Source organism: Mixophyes fleayi, chromosome 11 (genome assembly GCF_038048845.1).
Source record: "Mixophyes fleayi isolate aMixFle1 chromosome 11, aMixFle1.hap1, whole genome shotgun sequence".
NCBI classification, from domain to species: Eukaryota; Metazoa; Chordata; class Amphibia; order Anura; family Limnodynastidae; genus Mixophyes; species Mixophyes fleayi.
The window spans coordinates 28,226,674-28,250,092 of NC_134412.1; the positions used below are offsets into that span (position 1 = coordinate 28,226,674).

The 23,419-nt window shown below is 39.3% G+C and overlaps 3 protein-coding genes across 5 annotated transcripts; 1 reads left to right on the top strand and 2 right to left on the bottom strand.

The window, feature by feature from the left end:
- Positions 1–647: 647 nt before the first annotated feature.
- PRPF31 (pre-mRNA processing factor 31) lies at positions 648–8,170 on the bottom strand. 2 transcript variants are annotated; one of them, XM_075191188.1, is made up of 13 exons: positions 7,828–8,170; positions 7,289–7,349; positions 6,778–6,861; positions 6,236–6,333; positions 5,324–5,430; positions 5,064–5,233; positions 3,310–3,467; positions 3,130–3,219; positions 2,898–3,025; positions 2,734–2,806; positions 2,447–2,575; positions 2,089–2,187; positions 648–1,246 (listed from the first exon to the last, which is right to left on the bottom strand). In XM_075191188.1, the coding sequence occupies exons 1-13, from the start codon at positions 7,999–8,001 to the stop codon at positions 1,121–1,123; spliced, it is 1,497 nt and encodes a 498-aa protein (XP_075047289.1). In that variant the 5' UTR covers positions 8,002–8,170; the 3' UTR covers positions 648–1,120. The 2 variants fall into 2 exon arrangements, with proteins under 2 accessions (XP_075047289.1, XP_075047288.1); XM_075191187.1 differs by having other exon boundaries at positions 2,898–3,046; positions 7,828–8,169.
- A 42-nt stretch (positions 8,171–8,212) lies between these two features.
- On the top strand, positions 8,213–14,411 carry TFPT (TCF3 fusion partner). Of its 2 annotated transcripts, none has more exons than XM_075191189.1 (6): positions 8,213–8,406; positions 11,138–11,384; positions 11,959–12,029; positions 12,796–12,865; positions 13,624–13,866; positions 13,961–14,411. In XM_075191189.1, exons 2-6 carry the CDS (start codon positions 11,148–11,150, stop codon positions 14,093–14,095), a joined length of 756 nt encoding a protein of 251 aa, XP_075047290.1. In that variant the 5' UTR covers positions 8,213–8,406; positions 11,138–11,147; the 3' UTR covers positions 14,096–14,411. The 2 variants fall into 2 exon arrangements, with proteins under 2 accessions (XP_075047290.1, XP_075047291.1); XM_075191190.1 differs by lacking the exon at positions 8,213–8,406 and adding an exon at positions 9,815–9,883.
- A 4,433-nt stretch (positions 14,412–18,844) lies between these two features.
- Positions 18,845–23,147, bottom strand: NDUFA3 (NADH:ubiquinone oxidoreductase subunit A3). The gene is made up of 4 exons (XM_075189785.1): positions 23,062–23,147; positions 22,386–22,460; positions 21,039–21,116; positions 18,845–19,094 (listed from the first exon to the last, which is right to left on the bottom strand). Exons 1-4 carry the CDS (start codon positions 23,075–23,077, stop codon positions 19,003–19,005), a joined length of 261 nt encoding a protein of 86 aa, XP_075045886.1. The 5' UTR covers positions 23,078–23,147; the 3' UTR covers positions 18,845–19,002.
- Between the last annotated feature and the right edge of the window lie 272 nt (positions 23,148–23,419).

The following is a 23,419-nucleotide window of genomic DNA, read 5'->3' on the forward strand; positions in this document are numbered from 1 at the left end:
CAAATTACATTTTAGTATTTTAAGGAGTGGCCTCAGCTACTGCAGAATGTAAAATTTCAGTTTTAAAATTACAGCCAGATAGGCCCATTTTTAAAGGATTTAAAGACACTATATAGTTCCAGATATGGGTGACAAATCATTGTAAAGAGTTACTCAACCCTTCTTTTTAGCATGTTGGGAATGCTGTAGAAATCCAGGAGTTGAAAGCAGCCAGCACTGTTTGTTATAACACCGTTTATAACCTTGATCACACTAGAATAACAAACTGTAAGAATTATGACTGGATAGGATATATACAAGTCTTACAAAGAGCCATCCGTATATACAAATATGCCCCACATACAGCAAATATGGAGGCTGTTTACCTAACTGTCCTCTGTAGGAGGTTTCCTTAATAAAGTGAGCAGAGGTTCATGGCACCACTCCCCCCAGTCTGAAGCAGGGGGCATGCCCTTCTCAGATTAACACTTTTCTCCGGGCCGAATGAGCACACTGCAAAGATGTAGTGTAGAGCTATAGCCTCATGTCACTCCTCCACCGCTGAGAGCTGCTACCTGCTGGAAGTATAAGTTCTGAAATATCTACTGCAGGTACAGAGGTCCTTCTACTGATGATAACTTGTGCTCATAGATTAAGGAACCAGAGGATTGGAATATGCTCTTTTATTCTATACAACACATATGAAAGCGCTGACACATCCAAAGTGATTAAAAAAAATAAAATAAAGTCTAGGTCCATTGAACATAAAACTTAGTAGGTACTTCTCAAATTGACGTCACTCAAAGTCTCCTTTATAACACCTTTGTTACAGCCAGGTCTACATTACAAGACCCAGAATCAAATCGAGAAGAGATGGCAAATCCTTCACGCAGAACTCGTTCTTCACAGTAAAAGGATTCATTTTCTGATCACTTCCAGCTCAAAAAAACATGACTGACTTTGCTTTAAATCATGTAATAGATTTTCTTCACACTCTTGTGCCACGTACAGTCTAATATTTATGGAGTCTGTTCGTACTTGCTTGTGTAGGGTTTCTGGATAGCCTGGTAGTTTCTGATTTTTACATAGCATTAAGAAACATCACACCACATAACTGAATGAGTAGAAGAGACAACTCAGGTCATTCTGTCATTGTCCCACTCTTTTCACTCTTCACTTTCAGGAACTCTGCCATACTGGAAAAATATTTCTGATTTGCCTCAGCCACCTTCTTCTCTGCAGCTTGTGGGTTAACAATCTCCAGACCCTACAGAGAAAGACAGACAATCAGAAAATAACGCAAGGATTCCACCTGAGAATCAGGTCAGAACGCAGCCACTGAAGCAGGTTAAATGCGTAACAGCTCAGGTGTAAAACAAGGTTAGATAATCATCTAGCTATAAACTCTGGTGCAAAGATAGACAAGTTAACACCTTATCAGAGTGCTGTCTATGGTTGTGGCCTGTATGTGTTTTATTGGGTTGGATGATAACCGCAGTCAGATGTAATCACCATCTGGCTGCATTTTATGCAATGTCTGACCAACTTCTGAAACAATTACCATCAGAAGTTAGTTGGCATCGTCAGTGCTTTTAAATAGTTTGTTTTTTGCGGAAAGTCTGGCCTAAAACCAATTTATTGATAGAATAGCATTGCGCCTGTCCACTTTTGTACATATGCACACAGGTTTAATACTCCAGTACTTAGGTGAACAAACAGATGAACAATGAAGTAAATAGTTCTCGGTGTCAAACTGGTATTCCCACAGTTAGTGCAGTGGCTGCAAAATATGGAATACGGAAGACTGGATAACTTGGATCTGTCAGATTGCATTTATAGGCTTGGGAGTGTGCAGTAAGTTTTGCAAGCATGCATGGCTGACAGTATAACAGTGCTGCCTATACACAGAATAGATATGGTCAGTTAAGTAACGCAATGTATGGGTTTTAGGTATTGGTGTTATTTTAAACCATTATACGGTTCTACCGTACAGTTGAACAATTTCTACTTGGAAACATCTTGCTGGTAGGTCCTATTTAACGATCAAGAGGCTCTCATGTTTTTACAGCAAGTGACCTTATTGTTGGAGACCTATGCAATGAGGCTTACCTGAAGGGGAGTGAAGGCAACACTAGACGCAGTACCCGAAGACCGGTCTCTTATTGTGGACTTTCCACCATAAACCACACTTTGCTTCTGTAGTGTACGCTGTTGAGAACAGGGATTGAAGGAGAATTAAAAGGCGTTAAGTCAACATAACCTGCCTATATACCTTTACTTTCCCACCACAGCAATATGTGCACCACAGCACCAAATTGTGCCAGCATTTTTCAAGCAGCACTGTCCTGGCTTCTGCATTTCAATGGAAGCCCTGCGATCTCATATCCCCATTAAGAAGAAAGCAGCGACACCACCATACAGGTGTATCCAACCAGTTTGTAGAGCAAAATTTGCCGTTTAGATTTACCTGTAACGTTTTGGAGATTTTGGCCTTTGTAGCTTCATTGACCTGGGCCTGACGAATTCGTCCGCTTCCAGACTTTCCAAGATGCCCCAAACTGAAACCCAGATCTTCTTGATACGCATCTTCTTCAATCTGAAGGAGGACAGAGAAACGTGTTGGATATTGTACACACCTTGTAATACATTCTCAGGACCATCCATGTAATATCCAAACTTTGGGTAATCTTTTCAAAACTATACTAAGAAACTTTTGACAGACAGATATGTAAATAGCAAAAGAAAGAGGCGCACCTCCCCGAAGCTCATCCTATTAGCCTGTTTGCGGATCTCTGTTAATCCTAGTCGTTCTTTCATTTTCCGGTACCTGATAAGAAAAAAAATAAGTGAATAACACTGGTACAACCATAGTCTTTTGTTAAAGTCTGCTATGGTATCCCGGGGAAGGAAGTCCTCACCTGCGGCCACCACGTTTCTTTCTCTGTCCATCAAGTGGTGCTGGTAGAGGTTTCACCTGCTTGACTGGAGGAGGTTCTTGCCATTTGTCAAACTTTCTTTCAATCTCTTCTTTTAGGTCGTAGCCAACCTGTAAGTTAGGAGACATGGACTAAGAGCCCCAAGACCATCAGTAACCAAAATAGATAAACCAAAATCATTATTACGATGAATAGATTGTGCTTCAAGACTGACCTTTCCCTCGGAACTCTCATGGAAGCTATCTACACGTGCTGCCAAGGTACACTTGGCAGACACCAACCTCGCTGCCTTTCGATGCAAGTCCTAGAATGGTAAAAACCCAGAAGAGTCACATAAGGTCAATTTCTAGAAGAAAGAACGACAACTTAACATGCAAACAGTTCCATAACTTACTGATGGCAAAGTCTGTACAATGTCACTGTGATAGATGTAACCAGTGTGCGGCAGAACGGAGGTACTAGAGAACCCAGACAATGTTTTCCTTTGAGCACCCAAGAGCATGACGTTGCAGGCGGGCATCTTTGAGAGGTTTGTAAGACCACCAGCTACACCTGAAGGGAACAAAGCCAAGTTGTAGCACATCAACTTTATACAAGACTAGCCACATTCAGTGCATTGTCTAACAGCAAGTGTTGTAATTTGCAGCAACATTTTAGTCCAGCCTATGTTTAATTGCTTGTTTGCACCAAAGTATGCGAGATATGTTTCTGATAAAACACGCACATGAAAAGCGTATGTATTTGTGAAGCACTGTGGCGGGACTCTAACTGCAGAAATGAAAAATGTGAATTAACCAATGGAAACTGCAGCATGCAAATGTTTTTGTATGTACCACACAGCCTTCAGCACGATGTGGCCCCAGAACGTTCAAGGAGAATGGCTGCTCATATTTCCTTACCGTAATGGCCGGCAATGTGTGTAGCTGTATATTGTGGTGACATTGCCGCCAACTGACTTCTCCCATATGTTAAACAGATGAACAACTTGACCTGTTGTGGATATTTGGGGTGTGGAGCCCTTTCTACAACTTCACATAAAAATCAATCCTGCATAGAAACTCATCTCATGGGGTTTTTTTTTTTTTTGGGAGACATTAATTTATTTCTACCATGGAAAAACAATGTCTCCCAGAAACCCCCCCCCCCACCCCACCCCATATGAGAGGAGCTTCTATGCAGGATTGATTTTTATGTGACGTTGTAGAAAGAGCTCCACACCCCAAATATCCACAACAGGTCAAGTTTGAGGATTTCTTTCTGCAGGAACAGGTGTGGTAGCTACAGAGGCTGTTTAACAGATTCATTTACCAGGTCCTACTTATAGAAACCCTTACATGGGGATTCTAATGAACAGAGTTAAGAAATGCAGTGCTGTTCAGTTGTCTGTTTGCTCATTCTGTGTGGCTATGCTACAAATGAGGGGCCCCTTTATAATCATCAGCTATTTATATAACGCCACTAGTTCTGCAGTGCTGTACAGAGAACTCGCTGACATCAGTCCCTGCCTCATTGGGAGCTCACAGTCGAGAGAGAGAGAGACACACACACACACATACATACAGGGGGGTATTCAATTGTCAGCAAGTTTTTGATCACCAGACACTACGAAAAACATTAAGGCCAAGGATGGGGAAGGTGGTATTGTAATACACAGATGTACACCTTCTTGCCACCAAGGGATGTAGGGGAACCCTCATTTGAAAGAGAAGTGTCCCCTCTTTCAAAAAAGGTGCCCCCTCAGTAGCTATCGTTTGGTGAATACCAGACAATGATACCCTACACTACAGAAAGTGTTAAGTCATCCAGAGATAAGTTTGGGGGTGGGGAGGGAGGAGATGTGAGTCGCAATTCCCAGATCTCCACCGTCCTAGCTGCAATAAACGCAGTGGTAAATGCATGTTTATTGTAGTGTTGTCTAATTTTCAAAATGGTATGCCTTGTTAGGCTACCCATATTGTTCCTACACATTTTTTGCATTTCATTCAAGATAGTGCAAAGAAAGGGGAAAAAAATGCAGTATTGTTTTCAAGTGCAGATTTTATCATGAGAAACTAGGTGTAGAAGAATACTGTGTTTTTGCGGTTTTGGAAAGGCTATGCAGTTGAAGAAGCTCCTAAAATAGCAGAGAGAAAACCGCCCACAACTCACCCATTATTTTAGCTGCAGTTGAGGCCCCAACAATGATTGAGAGATTGGGAGCAATGAAGGACATACGAGATTCCACGTACTCATAGATTCTGTGCTTGGATTGGTTCAGTTCCAGTGCCATATCGCATGCTTCTTCAATACGCCCCAGTTCATCATCAGTCAGCTGCTGCCTGTACATAAAGCAGACACCAGCGTTATGATCCAGCAGCATGTTGTAACATAGCAAATAAAAGAACGTAGCTTCTACTAGAACGACTTACCCTTGGGTAGTGGAGGCAGTTACACTGACAACCATTATAGTCGCATTGGTAAGTATTTGTTGAAGATTCTCATTGTTCTTGCATTTATCCAAACTGTTTCCCAACTCCTGCAAAGCAAATATTTTAAAGATGCTTATTTTAGCTGCAAGATTAACTGCTAAAAACAGAGCTCCAGGTACAGATTGCATACAATACATACATTACTGCCAACAAGGCAGTTTATATATGGATTCAAATCACAACATATAAATGATTTTACCAAATTAACAGAAAGATAGAGTAAGAAAAAATTAAATACAAATATTAAAACATACTGGTTAAGCTAATCTAGACTTAACTTTTTTCTTTTTACAGCCTTTCAAAGTATGCACCAGTGCTAAGATAGACTTTTTTTTGAATACTCATACTGGCTATTTTACAGTTCAAAAGAGTTTAAGAAATCGCAGACACAATCTTTATTCAATGGGCTGGATTCCAGTCAGGGGATTTTTGATTAACTAAACTGTATAGACAGTTAGAAAGTTGCAGATTTTGCAGTTATAAAAGTGCTAGCATTTAATTGCATGTGTTGAAGTAAAAGAGAAATAATCGTTGCTGTCTGACACAAGTGGATTTAAGTTCTGAAGAAGCTGTAAACCATGGTTTCTCAGCTTCATTTCAGCAGTGTGACACTAGAGGAGCATTGCCTGTCACCATGGGAAGCAATTAAGCACTGAAGAACACTAACAGATTTTCTATCTGAAAAAATTAAACTGTTTATTATTAGATTAAATTATGCAAGGAAATCTAAAAACACAACTGAAATAAACGTCTTCTTTTACCAGTATTACACGCAGTGTCTCAAAACTATGAACCTTATACAGACTAACAGCATTTTGTCCCTTCACTGTATACATCATAACAAACACCTACCTTTACTGTTCTTATATAGTCCAGAGCATTTGGAACTAAGGACTCCAGTTCAGGAAACCTTTTGGAATATTTATCTCTGATAAATTTGTGAATGATATCTGTAGGAAGAAAAAGTAGACCGCTTTAGAATGTTGGGCATATACACAGGTATTAAACATTATCCCAAAGGGCAATTATTGACATAGAACAGCCGTTTTCTAGTTTTACAAACAATATATTCTCTGCATCAACCGCTCATTGAATAGATAGCAGCACTAACGCTGTCATGGCTGCAAACAACAACGTGAAGTAGCATTAATCTGGAAATTGTGCTTGGGGAATGATCTGTGCCTCACTCTCACGACTGCAGATGTGATATACTTTCTACACTTGCTTAGCCTGGAAGTAAGGTTGATGCCACAAAACATGGGTTAAGGTTATAAAAAATAAAAAAAAATAATGAAAAATGAATCCAAGCCTGGATGCAGACCACATTGTAATAATTGGACAAGGACACATTCAGTGATAATTTTATTTGAGGTATACACTATGATCTAACTTACTCAATTCATTCTCGATTTCCACGGTCAAATTGTTTGCATCAACGATCACTTTGTACTCAGGAGCAGCTTCCACAGGTCCCATGACTGAATGTTTAAAAAAATAAATAAATAAAAGCTTTAATAATATTATAACATTTGAGTTTGTTAATGAGCGCTTATGAAAAGCATTGTCAACAGAACCCTTGGGTGATTTCCCATTGTTTTGTTTTTTAGTTACTGAAACTTTAGAATAAATCACTGTTTACTTCCTGTCCTGTTTCTAGACATAATCTGTCAACACAAACAGGTCCTAAATTTTGGTTATATTTAGAATGTGCATTACTAGAAAGACTTCGAGGAATCTCAAACATATTGTAGCAGATTTGTTTTATTATCCATCTATAAATATTAAAAAAGCAGATAACATTTCCACATGCAAACAGAAAATGTACCGGGAATGTTACTATATAGCATGACAACAACCAATGTGTCTTCGCTTGCTCTACAAACACCCAGGATATACGGACAATACCTTCAGATGCTTTTGGCTGTTTTTTCACATATTCTTCAATCTTAACCAGAATTTCAGCAAACTAAGAAAAAAGAAAACAAACAATATTTTCACACATCATAATTATTCAGCTCCTAGATTGCATCACCCTAGCATGTTGGGACAAAATGTGAATTGTGAAGAGATTTGTGTAGGCATGGGCAGCATGGTCGCTTAGTGGTTAGCATGAGTTCAATTCCCGACCATAGTCTTATCTGTGTGGAGTTTGTATGCTCTCCCCGTGTTTGTGTGGGTTTCCTCCCACACTCCAAAAACATACTAGTAGGTTAATTGGCTGCTATCAAATTTGACCCTAGTGTCTCTCTCTCGGTCTGTGTGTGTGTGTGTGTGTATGTTAGGGAATTTAGACTGTAAACTCCAATGGGGCAGGGACTGATGTGAATGAGTTCTCTGTACAGCGCTGCGGAATCAGTGGCGCTATATAAATAAATGGTGATGATGATGTAGCATATCAAGTGGACCCAGTGGTGCTTGACATCAGCTACATACATCAGACTCACCTGTTTACTATCCCACAGCTTGGCTATACTCTTCACCGACTCAGCATTAAGGTCCACCTGCATCTCCTCCTGCACTTCTTCAATGGTTTCCAAATCATCCTCATCTATTAAGTTTTCATCTTCCTCCTCTGCTGCCTCCTCCAGGTCAGCCAGCAATTCATCCGCCAAAGACATTTCTTACCACTGAGGAAAGTGTCAATCAGAGGACGGGTTTAAAAAAAAACCGATTACCAGCACTCAGCAAAGTAATAATATGAGCAGAGACTTCTTGTCACCAGGCTGCACGCACAACAGTGTCTACAACTCTCTGCCTGCCGGAAGCTGAGGCGCCTGGTTATGACGTCACTAACAGGGCAACCGCTGCCTGTTCTTCCGGAAAGGTTTATATCTCTCCTATTGGTCAGGATTTACGTCGAACGCACAGAGCACCGCTAGAACTCTCAAATAGGCAATAGTGATTGGTCTATAAAACACCTTTTTTTTATTTTTTATTTTGTAATCAAATAACTTTATTTAAATCTACATATGTGATTATTGTTCCCGATGGGCTGGGATTCAGTGAGCCTGAATGTGATACAGGTATGTATGATACAGTGTGTGGTACAGGTATGTATGGTACAGTGTGTGGTACAGGTATGTATGATACAGTGTGTGGTACAGGTATGTATGGTACAGTGTGTGGTACAGGTATGTATGATACAGTGTGTGATACAGGTATGTATGATACAGTGTGTGATACAGGTATGTATGATACAGGTATGTATGATACAGTGTGTGATACAGGTATGTATGATACAGGTATGTATGATACAGTGTGTGATACAGGTATGTATGATACAGTGTGTGATGCAGGTATGTATGATACAGTGTGTGATACAGGTATGTATGATACAGGTACCACGTGTATGTACAGTAGTAACACCATTGTATTCTGCTGGTTGATAATGTTGATAGACAATTACCTTTGGTTAACACATCTTCAGTGGTGTGGAATATGTTTTGTGTAAAGATATTAGTGCCTGTATATGTCATAGCATCCATTTACATTGTTATCATTATTGTAGTTTATTTGTTGTGTTATTTGCATGACAGTGGGGGAGACAGGACATACATATATAAGGAACAGTCCAAATAAATGCAAATGTGAAAATAGAGTACAGACAGGACCCCGCTCAGGAGAATTTACAATCCAGTGGAAGGGCAGTGCTGAGATAGATTGGGACAGTATCTACCAGTGTAGTATAGGTGTGAGTATTACAGGCTTTAGTAGAGATTAAGAGAAGAGGTTCTGAGGTACAGTCTGAATAGGTGTGGTGGGGAATATCTTAGGTCAGTAGCTGCACAGGAGAAGACTTGTAGGTGCTTAGTGGTTACACACAGCACTGGGGTCATGAGTTCGATTCCCAGCCATGGCCTTATCTGTGTGGTGTTTGTATGTTCTAACCCATGTTTGCTTGAGTTTTACTTTCCACACTAAAAAAATCCCCCAAAAAAACATACTGGTAGGTTAATTGGCTGCTGATAAAATTAACCCTAATCTGTGTGTGTTATGAAATTTATACTGTAAGCTCCAATTGGGTAGGGACTGATGTGAGTGATAAATATTCTCTGTACAGCGCTGCGGATTTGGTGGCACTATATAAATAAATGGTGAGGAGTGAGAACTGATTACTAGAGACAAGGCATCGGCCAGAGGTAGATCTAAGAGGACGTGGGACAGAGTACTTTGAGAAGAGATCTTAGATGTATGAAAGGGTTATTTAGTTGAGGGTGAGTAATGCGAGTTGGATTCTGGTTACACAGCTGTAATCATGAATTTTAGAGTCCTAAACTGTCTCTACGCCATGGACATCAAAGATAAGTATATGATCATAGTAGTGGAATACTTAGTAAACTACACTTTATGACATCCTTTAAAGTATAGTGTAACTGTGCACTGTCTGGTCATTTCTGTCTGAAATTCTGCAGCTATATGTTGGCTTCTATGGACACATCAAAGTGCATCATTTCAATTGCTGGATACCATAGCAAGAATTTAAAGGGACCACTAAACAAGGTCAAGTGCCATTTACCAGATTCTGTTTTAGGTTTTCCTTGTATACATGTAATCTTTGTATTAGATAAAGACATTGTTCATTCTACCTTTTCCCACTGAGGGAAAAATTCAAAATAATACTCACTACATGCTGCAATATCAGGCATTTGGCCATATCTAGGACAGTGCTGCGGAATTAGTGGCCTTATATAAATAGATGATGATTATATTATAGTGTGACAAAAAAAAAATGACTGTAAATAATCTCATGGAAATCAATTTATCTTTATTGTGTACTGTCCTCTTCCAAATGCATTAACAGGCCCAAGTGACACTGGAAGGGGTCTGACCACTTGGCCCAAGTTGACTATCCGCATGTGTTGCTAAATTTTACACCGATCTTGTCACTCAGCAATCTGTTTAAGCATCACTATTGATCCATGTGTGGACACAAAATGTAAATGTAACTTTAAGAAAATTTTGATAGTGTGCTAAGTAGGTCTGCTACGTTTGGAGGGCATGAATGGTTAATTTTCATGTGCTTTACCCAATGGTAAATGCAATGTTAACGGACCTCAGATTAGTAATCAATATTCTATCTGTCAGCATTCCGAACACAGCTTGATGCACTTTTATCTCTGCAGTTCTCTAGCTTCTGTTGAACCACAAGTAGCTCTATCACTGTCTGTGATTATATACTCTTAAAGTACTACCATAAAAACTGTGTACAATGTACGGTATATTTAAATTTATAATTAAAAGCATATCTGTTAGCTTTTCTTCAAATCTGTAAGTTCATACTCTATTTGTGCACTGGGCTTTTCTTCTCCTGCATAAGCTGTTAAAAAAGCAAAAATGTATTATAAAAGCTATTGTCTAAACATTATATCACATAATATTATTTACTTGGGGCCCTGATTTGTCAGGTTCTCACATATCCGCTACATTCTGGTGCAGGCTTGGCTAACCTGTGTTGTGAAACTACAATCCCCAGTATGCATTGCCAGCTAATAGCCAAACAATAGCTGGCAGGGTATGCTGGGACTTGTGGTTTCTCGACACCTGGAAAGCCACAGATTGTCCAGCCCTGTTCTAGTGAGTCTCTACTCACATCGGCCAAGGTAGGCTTTTTTTCCTACATGGACAGGATTGCTGGTCCCAGTGAATTGAGTTGTATATCGGACCTCCAGTAAGGAATACTCTGTGATGGTGGATATAATGTAGTTTTGAGTGGTGGTGGTTTTGAAAGCTGCTTCCTCTCCTCTTTCACCACAGATTTTTCACTATGGCTGCTGTGAGCTTTGAAGAGTTTTCTGTCCCGCCTGGGTCTGAGCTCGCTCTTCCACCACTCTTTGGCGGAAACATCTTGGAGAGTGAACTAGAAACAGAAGTGGAGTTTGTTGATGGAGGTCTTAGTGGAGATAACATACAAGATGAGGAAGAGGAGGCTCAGCAGCGGATGAGAGAACTCAATAAAAGAAAGTTCCTCGCTTTGAACCGGCGCTGCAAAGAAATTGAACAGGTGCGTACAAAACAGACATGGTGACTCCTTTCATTTGTTTCTACTTAATACGTCTAAATCCTCATTAGAACATCTGTTCACCACATCTTATTCCATATTCTATTGTATCTATTCCCTGAATCGCCATCCAGAAGTCTTCCGTCTTATTTTCATAAGAGAGAATATTGTCCAACATTGCTCAAAAGTGCAAATTTGCACCAAAACAATCAATCAACCATTAGTTTTTATCTGTATGCTACAAGTTACACAACAAATGTCTGATTTGGTTGTTTTGATTTTAAATGGAGATTTGCACCTCTAAGCAATGTTAGTAAATGGCCTTCATAGAAAGGCTAGGATTAAATGGTAGCAATCTTAGGCATACATTGAAAAGTGTAATATGCTGATTATGTACATTGATATTTATGAAAAAACAAACTATCATGGTAAACGTCTAGATTAAAATATACTGTGCCTACATATAACTTCATCTGCCATCAGCCATTAGCTCTTGTAATATCTTGCATTACAATTACTGTTTTGTATAGTACTGATGGTTAATCGTTCTGCAGTATAATACTGGTTGTCGTTTAAGGTCAATGAGAAGATACTTAACAGACTTCACCAAGTGCAAAAGATAACACGAAGGTTAAAACAAGAAAGGAGGTTGGTAGTTATAGATCCTATGGCAATTATTATTATTATATCTTGCACATCATATGCTTAATAATTTGTGTATCAAGTGCTCCCCACACGTCTATGATTAAAGCTCATTTGTGCGGGGCCATGTTTACCTTCTGTTTTATGTTATTTGTTTGTGTCATGATCACCTCTATGTAAAGTCCTGTTTTCTCTGTCAGTGCTTTACAAATAGACGATGATAATATGATGATGTCTTTTGAGAACAACATCTGTGTATGCCATCTTGTGCAAGATGGGACAGAAAAAACTGCTTATAATTATACCAGACTGGACATAAATAGAATAAGGCCACTCACTGACATTAAGCAGAACACAGATTACTGAAAGCATGTTTTAATCCTGTAGTTATCGCTCATTGTGGCCCCACACTAAGCCATATATTCATTTGGCCAATTTACCAAACAACCATATCTGTTGCCATTTTGGTTGCATAATATTACAGATTACGGTCATTTAGCAGTTGGAAGTCTTGATAGACAAGGGTTATAATAATTCATAGTCAAATGATAAGTCCATAGTCATTCTGATAAAGTCGTCCGTTTACCTTGGTTTCTGACGTATCTAATGAAATCGGATCATGTTGTTCTGAGGCCAAGAGGACTATGTCAGGTTCGTTTAATCAATATCAATCGCCAAGTTGATGACCAGATAGATATGTATTAGTAGCTTCACCAGAAGCTTGATGACACTACACAATCTATCATGTAATACTTTCTTTTTTTTTTTTAAGATGTCTGATGAAAGTCTTGGATTCCTATGGAGATGATTATAGAAAGAGCCATCTCACCTTCTTGCTGGTGGTAAAATATTTTACCTATTCTATCCTTACACAAGCAAACCTACTTCACTTCTCTAATATGAACCCAGTGTGCTCACCCTTCAATACTTTTTTTTTTTTTGCCACCAACAACTTGCTTCTTTGCGACCTATGTGAATAAAATAATTGGCACCATACGACAGGATATCTTCATGCCAGAACCCGCACACTTCCTCTCCCCAACTGCATTCTGGCTTCTAGCTCACACCTTCAGCCTCTCTCTTTCTCCACTGGCACATTTGCATCTGTCTTTCACCATATGCTCATCTCGTGAAGAAACAGATCTCTCGACCCAGCCTCTCTCTCTCATACTACCGCCATATCTCTTATCTCCCCTTTGTCTCTAAACTTCATGAACGGTTTCTGTATAAATGCCTATCTTGCTTTTTCTCCTCCATTGACTTTTCGATCCCCAACATTCCACTGAGACTAAACTCACAAAAGTGATCAACAATCTAAGAGAGGAAAAAAACCGGTAATCCTATTGGGGGCACTCGGTCAACACAGAAGCAAAAGTCCTATACTTGAGTATTACTCATGAAATGTGTCAAACACAAAATTAACCTTATGAGTAATCGTGAAATATTAGCACATTTACTATATTGTAAGCAATTCCTTTTCTTTCTTCTTTCGCGAATGGTCCATGTATTCAGGAAAGCTCCCCAAAATAAGCCATATTTATACTAACAAAGTTTCATAATTGTTCTACATAATTTATATTTGAAAGTTTTATTTTTGCAGGATGAGGACACCCGCACGTGTAATACACCAACCCCTGCAAACTCTGAAAACGAACCCCCGGAAAATGAGGACCTCTCAAGGTGTCTCTCTGGGCCGCCCCTTGGCTTAGAGGCTACTAGCCCAGAAAGTTCGTCTCTTGCAGAAGGACCACCGGCTAAAAAAAGGAAAAAGTACAAAGAGGAGAAAGACCATGGGAAAAAGATAAGCCCGTCTCTTCTTCCAACAGAACCACTTCTAGCACAGGTAATGCAATGCCATCAGCAGATAACCATTTATCAATATATATCTATCTGTATATACTGCCAATAATGCCAATTTACTCATTGCTCTTCTGCAGGTGAAGATTGAAGAGGATTACTTGTGTGACGGGGATGAGGAACTCCCTCTTAGTTGGCGTCCCCTCAGCCCAAGAGACAAGATTCTACAGTACACAAAATTCTCCAGCCCGGGACCCTGCCCCGACTTTGATTAATACTCCCAGCAGTGATGAGATTTCTGGAAATACTGTGCCTTCTTCCACTGGAAAAACGTAATTTAGTCTGTTGAGAACTCTGGACATTGTAACTTTATGGATTTATCTGTTGATACAATTAAATGTAGTATTTATTTCTGAAAACCCCAATGCTAGGTTTCCTAAGAGGCTAGTAAGTACGTTGGAGAGACAGTGACCTCGATAGGGTAAAATCATGAATTAGAATAGTTGAGTGGAACCTTACAAACCTGAAATGTGTTTAGTAAAGATGCTTTGCACAAGAGAACAGTTGTCAAAAATGAAACTATTTAATGTTGCTTGTCCTCGACTAGTAAATCAATGGTTCTCCTGCGAAACCCACCATGCATCCCATGATGCAGCATTAACTGCATGAGCTCTACATTGTCCAAAACGCTGCTTACTGAGGATTGGTCAGCTCTCATTCTGCGAATTAAGGTAAACGTTTAAATGTAAGCCTGCTTATCAATGTATAGAGGAAATAATGTTTTGGAGTACATATGGGATCTGAGGACTAGTGGGTGCATTTTGTGGCAAATGGGGAGAGAGGGGGACTGAGGACAGAAGTGGAATTTTGAAGCAAGTGAAAGACATGGGGGGACAGTTTGGGTTGAGTGATAATTTCCTATTGAAATTAGGGTAACGAGTGGCCTTTTTGAAGGTACAAGGGCCACACATGCCTTGAAGTATATGAGGTTGCCCATCTAAGGTATAGAATAACGGTGATTTATACTTTTTCTATGTAAACTAGGTTAAATAAGTGATTGTATCAGATAGGTGAAGTTGGTCTTTTTGTGCTTAAAAATATTACACGCTGATGTTTAATTTGAATTGAATCACACAATGTTTTGTGCTCAGCTGGGCCTCGATTACCAGAGTTGCAAACACTTTTCTTATTTTGTCCCTCTGGAGATTCCCAGAGAACCTCCCCAAGATCAATCAAACCCAACAATGGAATCACTCATTGTCATTCTCAAATAGCACCGGACTAAGTAATTGTTTTTAAAATGTGTTAGGTGTCTTTGAATATCACATGATCATCTACCATTTGTTTGAAAGTATGCGGAAGATACGAATACCAAGTGGTGAGAAATTCCATGGGCCGAGGAGATCAAGAGAGATATTTTATTTACATCAACGATAGGCACAGGCTTAACACTGCACACAATCCTAAGAATTCTATCAATATAGTGGATTATATTGATATAGGGATGCTTCTCTGCTTCAAGAACTGGAAAACATGTCAAACAATACGATATAGATACATTTTGTAAAAAAAAAAAAACATGCAGTCTGCAAGAGACCTGTGACTTAGGAGAACTGAACTGTCCTGGAGTTGTCCAGTCCAAAAAACAAAAACAAAGTCAGTGAAATGATTTAAAAATCGCTGTTCCCCAGGAGTCCCTGAAGGAGCTTTTACAATATTGCAAAGATTGTTGGAATTTCAGTGTCCATATGTGCAAAGCTGATGAGGACTTATCCAAAAAGACTCTCAGATAAAGTGCTCTAACACAGAAGATGAATACACATATAACCAATGATTGCCTTCTTTAATTTACAACAAAAAATAGAAAAAGATTTAGAATGTTCTTGTTATTTGACATGAGTATTTTGTGTTAATGAGGGGTAAGAATTCCTAAATAAGTTTATTTTGATTCAATAATGTAATAAAAAAAATAGAACTCTAGAAAAAGATCAAACAGATCCCAAAACACACCTTACAAAGAAATATCTACCAACCTTTAAATCCCAAAACATATGGAGCCCAAAAAAGGAGAGAAAGATTCATAAAAGTTATGCATGAAGTATTAAAGTTTCAATAAGGGAAATAATACAATAGAAGAGCACCTAGAACAAGTAAGGACCTCATTTTTAGACAGTTTAATTAGCACACAAGATCTGATCATACCTGAAGTATCAGAGTTAAATACCAGCAAGAGAGCAATTTATTTTTTTTATTAATATTTTTTTTTAAAATGAAAGCTCCAACAACCACACCCCGACTCTATGGACTCCATACAAAGACAGCCCAATAGGAATAAAAAGGAAATTAAGGCCAGGGGCTGTAGAGGTAAAGGAAAAAAAAAAAAAAAATTAGGAGGATGACCAAAAATAAAGAAGTGCAGATTGAGGCATTTTCAACCTTAGCAAAACCCAGCTCACTGACCCAGAAGTCAAATTACTGAATAAATGCATAAACTTTGCACTAAGTAGTAAATTGAATAAATTAAGTACATCTACTGACCTGCATAAATTCATTTGAAAAATAACCTTCATAAAATTCTTTGCCATAATAAATAAGGATCTGCATACACCAATCCTGAACCCATAACACCCTTCAGAAGGATTCTGAAATAAATCTACTTTATACCCCGAGCTACCGGAAGGGAGGCCCCATGTAAAAATGTTTCAGAAATTGGTGGATGACATTTAGAGAGACTCCCCTCTAGACAAACATACTGGAAATGGAACATGACAAAATCAGAGCTAAAAGCTCTTGAAAAACTAGAAAGAAACAAGGACGTCATTATTAAATCGGCTGACAATTTTAAATATACCACACTACACCAGAAAATTAGAGACAACTTGATGATCAGTCAACATGAACCAGCATCCAAAGACCCTACCCTTGCCTATGACAAAAAAACCTGGAAATATTGTTGGAGACGCCCTCTCTAAAGTTATTCGGAAGAAGTCATAATTTATTTTGTCCACATAAAAAAAGATCCAAAGCTACCAGTCATATACTGCCTCCCAAAAATCCATAAGACTGACTACCCCCTTCCCCCCCCCCCTCGCAGGCCCATCATCTCTGCCATTAATACATTAACTTCCAACTTGTTGGAATATAGTGACTACTTTCTACAACCATTAGTCATACAACAGAAAAGCCTTAAAGACACCTCACAGGTTTTGAGAATAATTGACAGCACTGAGTGGCAGACAAATTACACACTTATGACATGTGATGCCATGAATAAGCCGGACAGAGTTTCAGGTGAAACGCGTAGGTATTTGGAAAATCTTCATCAGGTGCCATCTCCAGAACCTGACGTGCTTGGAGCACTCATCCCCCCGGGGGTATCACGGAGGTAACCATAAGTGCCTTGAAGTTTTCCTATATTTGCAAATATTCATATCTCCTGCATAACTATTATCTTGACTACCTTGAGTGAAATACAGTGGCCGGATATCCACTACTATGTATAACTGCAACTGTTACTTAAAGACAGAGAGCACTGCATTGCTATATTGTAGGAACATAGGAGATTATACCAACTTCCCAAAACACTATAAACTTCTTAGGACAACTATTGTGTGCACATATATGTGCAAATAATTTTTGAAACATTGTACCCTCAACATTATTGGACTGAATATTAGGTCTCTAGAACAAAACTTAGTGCTGATTTACGGACAAACTTTTAAATCATCTAGTAAAAGGGTTTGTATTATTTTAAAAGACCAACCAAGTGGTTTCCTGAATCAGTCATCAAACAAATCCATGTATTTATAATATCATAAGTGTTTCCACCTTCCAACACCATTTTTAGTACCTATTTTGTACTACTGTAATCCTTGCTGGTCCCTTTATTACTCATTACACTTTCACCTTGGAAAATATAAGGGCATCATGGTGGCTCAGTAGTTAGCACTTCTGCCTCACAGCACTGGGGTCATCGGTTCAATTCCCGATCATGGCCTTATCTGGGAGGAGTTTGTATGTTCTCCCCATGTTTGCGTGGGTTTCCTCCAACACTCGAAAAACATACTGGTAGGTTAATTATCTGCTAACAAATTGGCCCTTGTCTGTTTGTGTGTGTTATGGAAATTAGACTGTAAGCCCCAATGGGGCAGGGACTGATGTGAGTTCTCTGTACAGCGCTGCGGAATTAGTGGCGCTATATAAATAACTGATGATAGTTGGCAGTACAGGCCTACTTGCCCAGATAATTATTTCACATTCCTTCTTGCCCCCATCAAACGCTCTAAAACATACCCCATATTATTCCTGAAAATGTAACATCCTGCAGTCAGTTGGCTTGTGGAAATTATAATGTGACTTCCTATTCAAGAACAGAATAGACTTTAAGGGAATTCCTCATCACTCACAAGCAAAGCATCCCTATGTGAAAATCTATTTGACTCATTTGTGTTTAAAAAGATAAATATCTTTAAATCTGCTGCTATCAGCTCTGGATCGATGCAGAACTAGTGTCCGTATCCCTATTTCTTCTCAAATATTACTTCTCTGCAATCATTACATTTTATACTTGTGATTCAATATGGGTATTCAGGAAACAATCTAAGCCATATTTTGTCAGTTACAAATTAATCGAATTAGCCGGCAGCGGAGCTTAACCAGCACTAATTGGGGTATGTGTTCTAGCGGTCTCTAAACTGGGCAGAATAATTGCATCTTCTCACTTGGTACTGTCATTGTTCTTAAGCAAACAAACCAAGCACTTAAAGAGTATTGAAACTTCTTCTTTGGCCAAATAACATTCATGCAGATAGCACTGCATAAAGAGAAATGTCTTACGAGGCCGGGATCTGAGATCAAGGAAACATTTCAAGACGTAGATATATGTAATAAAATGGCAAATACCAGTTATCAAAATAAAATCAAGCCCACTTTTTTGGGGGGATAATAGACTACATTGTGAAGCATAACAACAGACCAGATTTCTTACAAAGGAGCTTTTAGGAGACATGAATTTTTGACATCTGTTCTTTAAAAACATTTTCAAGAGGATAATTTATTTATTTTCTTACAACATAATAACCAAACTGCCATGTTACAAAGTGTAGTCATAAAACATAACAAGAACTTGGAGGCAGACCACAGCAGTCTTCTATAGGAGGTCTTTCCATGTATGTCCATATAATTATAAATTCTTCAACCAATCCAAGTTGGGCCCAACTTTATCAGAAGGATGACTGGGAATATCAGGCATGTTTCCATCATCTCGAACTGGAACTAAAGAAAGAGTCAATTAATTCAAGGACTGTAAATAAAACAAACAAGACCTAATAATATTAATTTGGAACTGAAATGACCCTCTAAAGCCTTCCTCTGCATAGTCTGACGAGTAACATAGGTGCAGATAATAATATTGCAATAATATAACAACCTGAATGAACAAAGAAAATAACCAAGGCAAGAGAGCTGTGCTAGGCAGGGCTGACCAAGATTCAAAAGGACCATGACCCCCACTGCCAATATAACAATAAGATGGTTGGTTTTAAAAATACCATTTATAGATGGGTTAACAGGGGCAAACACAATAATTGTAGAGGGGGGTTTCCACACCATGTCGCCAGTGGGCGTGACCAGAATGCATGGGGGCGTGGCTATAATGTTAGACAGTGCTTGGCTGCTCTCCAACTCTTCCTATCTCCATAATATACATGAGCAATGCTGCGTGGACTACTGTTAGGTGCACGCAGCTCTCCATTTTCAAGCAGAGCTGTGTGAAGCGGGAGCAGGGTCCAGCCACCTCAATTATACAGTGCCCCAGGCTTGAAGAGGGGGTTTCCAGGCACTAGTAACCCCCCCCCCCCCACCTCGGTTTGCCTATGGTTAGCTATGTATAGTACCGCTCAGCTCACTGAATCAAAAGTGTAACCATTTCCCTGTATATTCCCATTGATGCGTGAAGCAGTTTATTCTAGAATGCATCACCACTATGGTTGTATCCAGGGGAAGGCTGGCAAATTTTAGCTTGGGGGTAAGACTCGGCTCAGCTGGAACATTTTAAAGGAAAAAATAATGCTGGTGGCCTAGTAACCCAGCCCAAGGTAGCCCACTTTAGGACAGGACCGGAGGGGCAAATGCTCCCTGGCCCCCACAGCCCCTGGCTGTATCAGTGCTGGGTATATGTACGCCACTAAAATTACATAACGGACAAAATAAAACGGATAGGACACATTGACAAATTACTGTCCGCAACTCCCTGCACTGCTTTCTCCACGTAAGAGACATGGCAGATCATCAAGAATATGATGCAATATACACATGCATAACAGCAAAATAGAGCAAACTGATGAATGCTATGTTATGTTACTTCATTAGTGGAATCTCTCTTATAAATGCACAAAACATCTTATTTGTGTGTTTTACTGAACATTCACATTAATATGGAGAGGGAAATAAAGCCTGCTTTGTAGACAATGCTTACAGGAGCATTATGTTTTTTGCGCTCTTTCATTCTCTAAAGCTGCCACATAGCAGCCATGGCCTAGCTCACAAATATATCAGTTAGCCAAAACTTATCATCATCATCATCATTTATTTAAATAGCGCCACTGATTCCGCAGCGTTGTACAGAGAACTCATTCACAACAGTCCCTGCCCCATGGGAGCATACAGTCTAAATTCCCTAACATACACACACACACACACACACACACTAGGGTCAATTTTGTTAGCAGCCAATTAACCTACTAGTATGTTTTTGGAGTGTGGGAGGAAACCGGAGCACCCGGAGGAAACCCAAGCAAACACAAGGAGAACATACATATGGGCAGTACGGTGGCTTAGTGGTTAGCACTTCTGCCTAACAGCACTGGGGTCATGAGTTCAATTCCCGACCATGACCTTATCTGTGTGGAGTTTGTATGTTCTCCCCGTGTTTGCGTGGGTTTCCTCCAGGTGCTCCGATTTCCTCCCACACTCCAAAAACATACTAGTAAGTTAATTGGCTGCTAACAAAATTGACCCTAGTCTCTCTGTCTGTGTGTGTGTGTGTGTGTATGTTAGGCAATTTAGACTGTAAGCTCCAATGGGGCAGGGACTGATGTGAATGAGTTCTCTGTACAGTGCTGCGGAATCAGTGGCGCTATATAAATAAATGGTGATGATGATGATGATGAACATACAAACTCCACACAATTATGTTCTCAATCAAACATACTCTCCTACCTGGATAAGTGTACGGCACAGCTTTGTTGTACATTGAAGCGTATTTCGAGTACGGACTGACAAAGGGAAGTATAACCGCTGTAAAGACAAATAGAGAGGATACATCTTACAGATGGGACGACCACCTAGTGTTGCATACTGATGAGATCATATTACACAAAAACATATTCTAATAAAATTATTTTTACATTTTACCCAACATAAAAAATGTTGATGCTGCTTAACTTTTAAAACACAAAAAGTTGGCTAAACCAATATTCATTAGAATGTGGCCGACTAATTCACTAGGAACCTACAATATTCTGTAACCAACCCTACATGCATTGTGTTTTAAACAGTTAGAAAAATAGATACATATACTTCCAATTGTTATTCACTATAACATTAGAATTTCTTTCTGAAAGGGTAATGTCTCAGTACAAAGGAGACTTCTGTAAACCTTACATAAAAGCAGTGTAAAGGGAAACATCTTCAGTAATTTGGTAAGGTATTTTTACAAAACAGCAGTTTTTTAATCTAAGGAAAGTCTCATTTAACATATGTGCAATCTGTTCACCTCCCTATGTACGGCGTTGTGGAAACTTTGTGGCGCCTTACAAATAAAAGATAATAGCAATAATTAGGAGGGGATACAATAAGAAAACAATATTTATAATTTGTAACCCGTCCATAACTATTGAATGATGACTAGCAAAAAGATGGACAATCGTTCACCTTAAAATGGATCTCTCTCACCCAAATACAACTGCACTTGTGTTTTTAAGACAACAAAGAAGGATGTTGGTTTAAAACAGAAATTAACCACTATAATTTGTGTATCCATTCCCTCCACAGAGTTCAGTTGCATAATGCATCATCCTTTTTAAACTACTTAAAGAGCTTCTGAATCTGTTCACATAATTTCATCTGCACAATGAAGCTACCAGCATTTGGCATAAAATCATACTAGCCGACCATTTTAAACTTCTTTCCGGGAAATCCCAGGCAGGGGAGCATGGTTGAAGGGCGGGGAGGGGCGCAGCGCGGTAAATTGCGTCATTTTAGCCCCACCCCGTGACAAAATGCCGTTTTTGTAGCAGGGGCGGGGCCAAAATGACGCGATTCACCGTGAATCGCGTAATTTTGACAGCAAGATGTCGTTTGTGGGATACTTACCTGCTCTCCCGGGAGTCCAGGAGACCTACCCGAATTTCGGGAGTCTCCCGGACATTCCGGGAGAGTTGGCAAGTATGCATAAAATACCATCAAAAAAGTGACAACACACTTTAAATACGAACAGAGTCCCTTCAGTTTAGAATCACACTTTTTTTTGGACAAGTGTGGTTTTGTACAACAGATAAACATTACCCAAAAGTCCTATGCCTGCAGACACAGTTAGGACAGGTTCTTTATTCCAGGCATTTTTTAGGAATGCACCCACTTCTGCAATGACAAAAAGAGAGAAAAATTTAATTCTAAAAATAATTACAAATTTTCCTTGCTAAAGTAAACTTGCAAATAAGTTTGACTGTTAGACGTGATGCAAACAAGATAATTCCCAAACAGCAGTCAGAAAAACTCAATGGTTTCACAATGAAGACAATACCGTAAATCTTAACCAAGAACTGAATGTTTTATATAAAACAAAGATTTAAAACAAAATCCCATGCTTATATCAGTGGATATGGAACTACAAGTCCCAGAATGCCCTGACAGTCACGAGATTCTTTCTCTAGCTGAGTATTTTGAAAATCTAGATGAATAAGCTGCAAAAGAGAATCCCAGATATGCACTGTGCTGGTATCACCTATAAACAACTGCCCTCTGGAATAAACAAACATTCATGCACATAATATTTAAGGTTAACATTCATGACAAAGTTTAACTTTAAATATAATAATCTATGTGAACTGGGTCAGTAAGTTACATGTTATATGTCACTAGATGAGGCGACCACCCACATCCTCTAATCAGACTGCAGCTTATTTATATCAGGAATAATAAATAAATGAGAACAATTCCAGTCTCCTTGACAAGCACTTACTAGAGAACACGGCCATCTTGACTGTGACCTGCTCCCGGAAGTGAGAAGACGCGCCGCGGTGCCTGCCGGGATTTGTAGTCTTCTGGAGCAGTACGCGAGTCAAAGCGCAACTATAGAGCTATCGGTCATCACAACCGCCTGATATCGCATGCGATGTCACAGGAAGTATGAGGAACAGTATGTTAGCAGGAATATCGTTAGCTGTCTTCTCAATTTCAAGTTTATCAACACTTGTTGCATTGTCTGGCAAGTTTTGTAGAGTTGACAGCTGCCCATGCTGCTGGCACTAAGGTCCGGTTAGTAGTAGATAGTTTCAGGGGTCAGAAAGGGTTTTATGCCTAATGCTGTTAGCTTCATT

Excerpts from the sequence above, each read along its gene's own strand:
- PRPF31 (XM_075191187.1), bottom strand. The coding sequence starts at position 8,001 with ATGTCTTTGGCGGATGAATTGCTGGCTGACCTGGAGGAGGCAGCAGAG. Across the intron at positions 6,862-7,288 it reads ACAGCCAAAAGCATCTGAAG|TCATGGGACCTGTGGAAGCT; the intron begins GTATTGTCCGTA and ends TTAAACATTCAG. Across the intron at positions 5,431-6,235 it reads ACTATATAAGAACAGTAAAG|GAGTTGGGAAACAGTTTGGA; the intron begins GTAGGTGTTTGT and ends TTTGCTTTGCAG.
- TFPT (XM_075191189.1), top strand. The coding sequence starts at position 11,148 with ATGGCTGCTGTGAGCTTTGAAGAGTTTTCTGTCCCGCCTGGGTCTGAG. Across the intron at positions 11,385-11,958 it reads GCTGCAAAGAAATTGAACAG|GTCAATGAGAAGATACTTAA; the intron begins GTGCGTACAAAA and ends TTGTCGTTTAAG. Across the intron at positions 12,030-12,795 it reads AGGTTAAAACAAGAAAGGAG|ATGTCTGATGAAAGTCTTGG; the intron begins GTTGGTAGTTAT and ends TTTTTTTTTAAG.
- NDUFA3 (XM_075189785.1), bottom strand. Across the intron at positions 21,117-22,385 it reads TGCAGGCATAGGACTTTTGG|CGGTTATACTTCCCTTTGTC; the intron begins GTAATGTTTATC and ends TTGTCTTTACAG. Across the intron at positions 19,095-21,038 it reads TGTGCCGTACACTTATCCAG|TTCCAGTTCGAGATGATGGA; the intron begins GTAGGAGAGTAT and ends CTCTTTCTTTAG.